The sequence below is a fragment of the Manihot esculenta genome, chromosome 10, assembly GCF_001659605.2.
Source record: "Manihot esculenta cultivar AM560-2 chromosome 10, M.esculenta_v8, whole genome shotgun sequence".
Classification (NCBI taxonomy): Eukaryota; Viridiplantae; Streptophyta; class Magnoliopsida; order Malpighiales; family Euphorbiaceae; genus Manihot; species Manihot esculenta.
In genome coordinates this window covers 12,811,928-12,815,086 of record NC_035170.2, presented here as the reverse complement: position 1 = coordinate 12,815,086, position 3,159 = coordinate 12,811,928, and the positions used below count along the sequence as shown (strand labels likewise).

Genomic DNA, 3,159 nt, shown 5'->3' with positions numbered 1-3,159 from the left:
AGGTCCCTTCACTCTTTCCTCTTGCCAAATTATGAAATACATGAAATCACATTAGTGTAATGATTAACCATTATATTCACATTATGGTTATCATATGTGGCTGCATTTAGGGGTGAGCACTGTTCGGTTCGAACTGAAATAACCGACCAAACTGATTTAATTTAATAATTTGGTTCGGTTTTAAAATAAAATTGGTTCGGTTCGATTTTAATTTTTAAAAATTTCGGATTGGTTGGTTCAGTTCGGTTTTAGAGTCAAAATAGTTCGGTCGAACCGAACCGACCGATTTTAATCTTAAACGCAATGTTTTATTATAGGGTTATATCAATTCGCTTTCCATCCCACGTTCTTCTTCACGCGGCGCATACGTTCATCTCTCTCAGAGCAAATCCCTAATCTGAAATCTCCATCCTTCGCGTCTTCAGTCCCGTAGCCACAGCCACCCACCCCAGCCGCCAGTCCCACAGCCACCCACCAGCCACCAGCCACCCACCCACTCGCATCTCTTCTCTCCATCCTTTGCAGCTTCAGTCCCGCAGCCACGGCCACCCACCCACCCAATCGCCAGTCCCACAGCCACCCACCGGCCACCCACCCTGCCACCCACTCGCCAAAGCCAGAATCTCCTCTCCATCCTTCGTGTCTCTCTCTCACGGCCGTCGCTCGCGAGACTCTTTTCACTATATCTTTGAATCGAAAAAGTTGAATGCTACTTCTTTCCCTCAACAAGGTTTGTCTGCTTGTTTCTTTCAAAAATACTTTGACTCTTGCTCTACAAGGAAGCCTACTTACCCATGCAGCATATTTGAGGATAAACATCCGTCAACAGTCACCATGATTGTGCTTGTCGTTGTTGAGATGTTTAATGCTTTGAACAATCTCAGTGAAAATCAATCACTTTTGTGAGTGCCATCTTTGATTGAGAATTCCTGCATATTTAATGCCTTTTCAGATGCCATTAAATTTGTGTTTGACTTTCAGTGGATTTTTGTCCCTTTTCTTAGTGTTATCCCTCCCTGGAGTAATTTATGGCTTGCTGCTTCCATCATCCTGACTATGCTGTTTCACATACTAATTCTGTATGTGCATCTACTCTCTGTTCTGTTCTCTGTAAGTTGTTTTCCTTTTTCCTTTTTCCTTTTTCTTTCATCTTGTTTACTATTTCTCTTGAGAAATACTTTACCCACTGTCATGAGGCACTTGTTGAAAGATGAAATATATTGTTGCAGGTAACACCATTGTCTTGGGCTGAGTGGACTGTTGTTCTATATCTTTCATTCCCTGTATGAAGTGAATCTTCACCCTCTCAGTTTACAAAATTGTCAATTAATTTATATATTATCATTCATGATTCAGTTATTTTATTTGGTGCAATATCTTTTTTCAAGAAGATATCTTTGAATCGAAAAAGTTGAATGCAACTTCTTTCCCTCAACAAGGTTTGTCTGTTTCTTTCTTTCAAAAATACTTTGGAGGCTTAAGTTTTTTTGACTTGCGTTTTACCCTATCTAGATTTTTGCTGGTCTTCACATTTTTTCTGCTTTTGAGTACTATTTTTCTAATTATTTTGGTACTATGTTGCATTAATAAAATTGCTGGAAACTAGGCTCACCTGAAATTTTGAGTTTCTGATTTTTCTAACTCAAAAATCGATTTTCGGTTCGGTTCGATTCGATTCGGTTTTCCATCTTATTTGGTTCGGTTCGGTTTACAATTTGAAATAATTCGGTTAAATCGATTTTTGCCGGTTCGATTCGGTACCGAACCGAACCGACCGATGCACACCCCTAGCTGCATTGGTACTTGGTAGTTTCTGCAAGTGCTCCAAGCTAGCCCCTCACTGCAAAAAATCTATTCATTCCATCTTGTTACCTGACAGTACTGTTGCTTTATAATGTGGCTATATGCCTCTTGAGAGCGAAAGAATGTAATGCAAAGATTCCCAAAGCGTCCTTTTGTAATTCTTTAAGACTAAAAATGTACGTATCGGTGGCATTTCAAGTGTATGGATCTCACCATCAGTAAAAGTTTCAGGTGCATCATGTACCGACATGAAAGGAACTTGGTTGGCAAATGCTTCTGCCATTGTTCGATGTGCCTGGAGAGTGACTTCAGTTGCATGGCCATAAGTGGATATTACTCTGTTATAGCATAAGAAAATAGAGTAAAATAGAATAAATATTACTCTAATTCTGCTGTTAACATGTATATATACATGACAAATAATGTTCTGCCCCCTTTTTCAATTTCAAATAAGCTCAGCGGAGTCACTAAGCTTGCAGTTCAAAATTCCGAACTTGATGTAGTTGGCATGTGCTAGTCTCTTCCTTATTATGACTTGTATATCAACTAAGCTTAGGTGGATAAGGTGGGTGATTCATGGAAGTCTACGGTTTCTACCAATCATCTCTCTCAGATATTTCTCATCAACTAAAAGTGTCTGATTCTTAGGAATCAGTATACAACACCCAATTGGACATCTGGCGTCAAAATCAAGATGTAGAATCCATGGAGATATATAGAAGAAGTTAAGAGTGATTGGAGAACTTGAGCTTCAATTTGCGATAAAATTGGTGAAAAGTAGAGTTGGCTATGATGTGCCGACAAAGAAGATTAAGAAAAAGGAGATGAAAATGAGAGTTAAAAATTTTCATTTGATATATTATTTTATTAATTTTGTTAATGCCTCTATTACATATGCTAAGTTCTGACATGAGTTCGATAGATTTGACGATTTATAAAAACTTAATGGCTTATTTAATCAAAGATTTAAAATTGAGTTTATTTAGCTGTCGAGAGAAAGTAGAGGGACTAATCTGAACTTATATCTAAATAAGTAACTATTAAAGAAATGGAAATAATTAATGCTTTAATAATAATGGTATTTAGTCAGATATTTATAAAAAAATTAAATAAGGATATATAAACATTTATTATTATATTTTCAGTTAATATAAAAACTTAGAAATTATTATTATTTTTACTATTGATTATAACATAAAAATAATATCGATAAACCTGCAAAATAGAGCTTACTATGAGATATAAATTGAAAATTTCAAGATATAAATAATTAACATTAATAAAAATATAAATATAAATGAAAAAATATATAATAAAATAAATTATTTGACAAAATAAATGAGTTTGTTTTTATGT

General features: G+C 35.7%; 1 protein-coding gene across 1 annotated transcript; it reads left to right on the top strand.

Annotated features, from left to right (window-relative positions):
- Nucleotides 1-783: 783 nt before the first annotated feature.
- On the top strand, nt 784-1,312 carry LOC110607589 (calcium-transporting ATPase 3, endoplasmic reticulum-type). The gene is made up of 3 exons (XM_021746736.2): nt 784-902; nt 1,005-1,110; nt 1,230-1,312. Exons 1-3 carry the CDS (start codon nt 835-837, stop codon nt 1,287-1,289), a joined length of 234 nt encoding a protein of 77 aa, XP_021602428.1. The 5' UTR covers nt 784-834; the 3' UTR covers nt 1,290-1,312.
- The last annotated feature ends 1,847 nt before the right edge of the window (nt 1,313-3,159 follow it).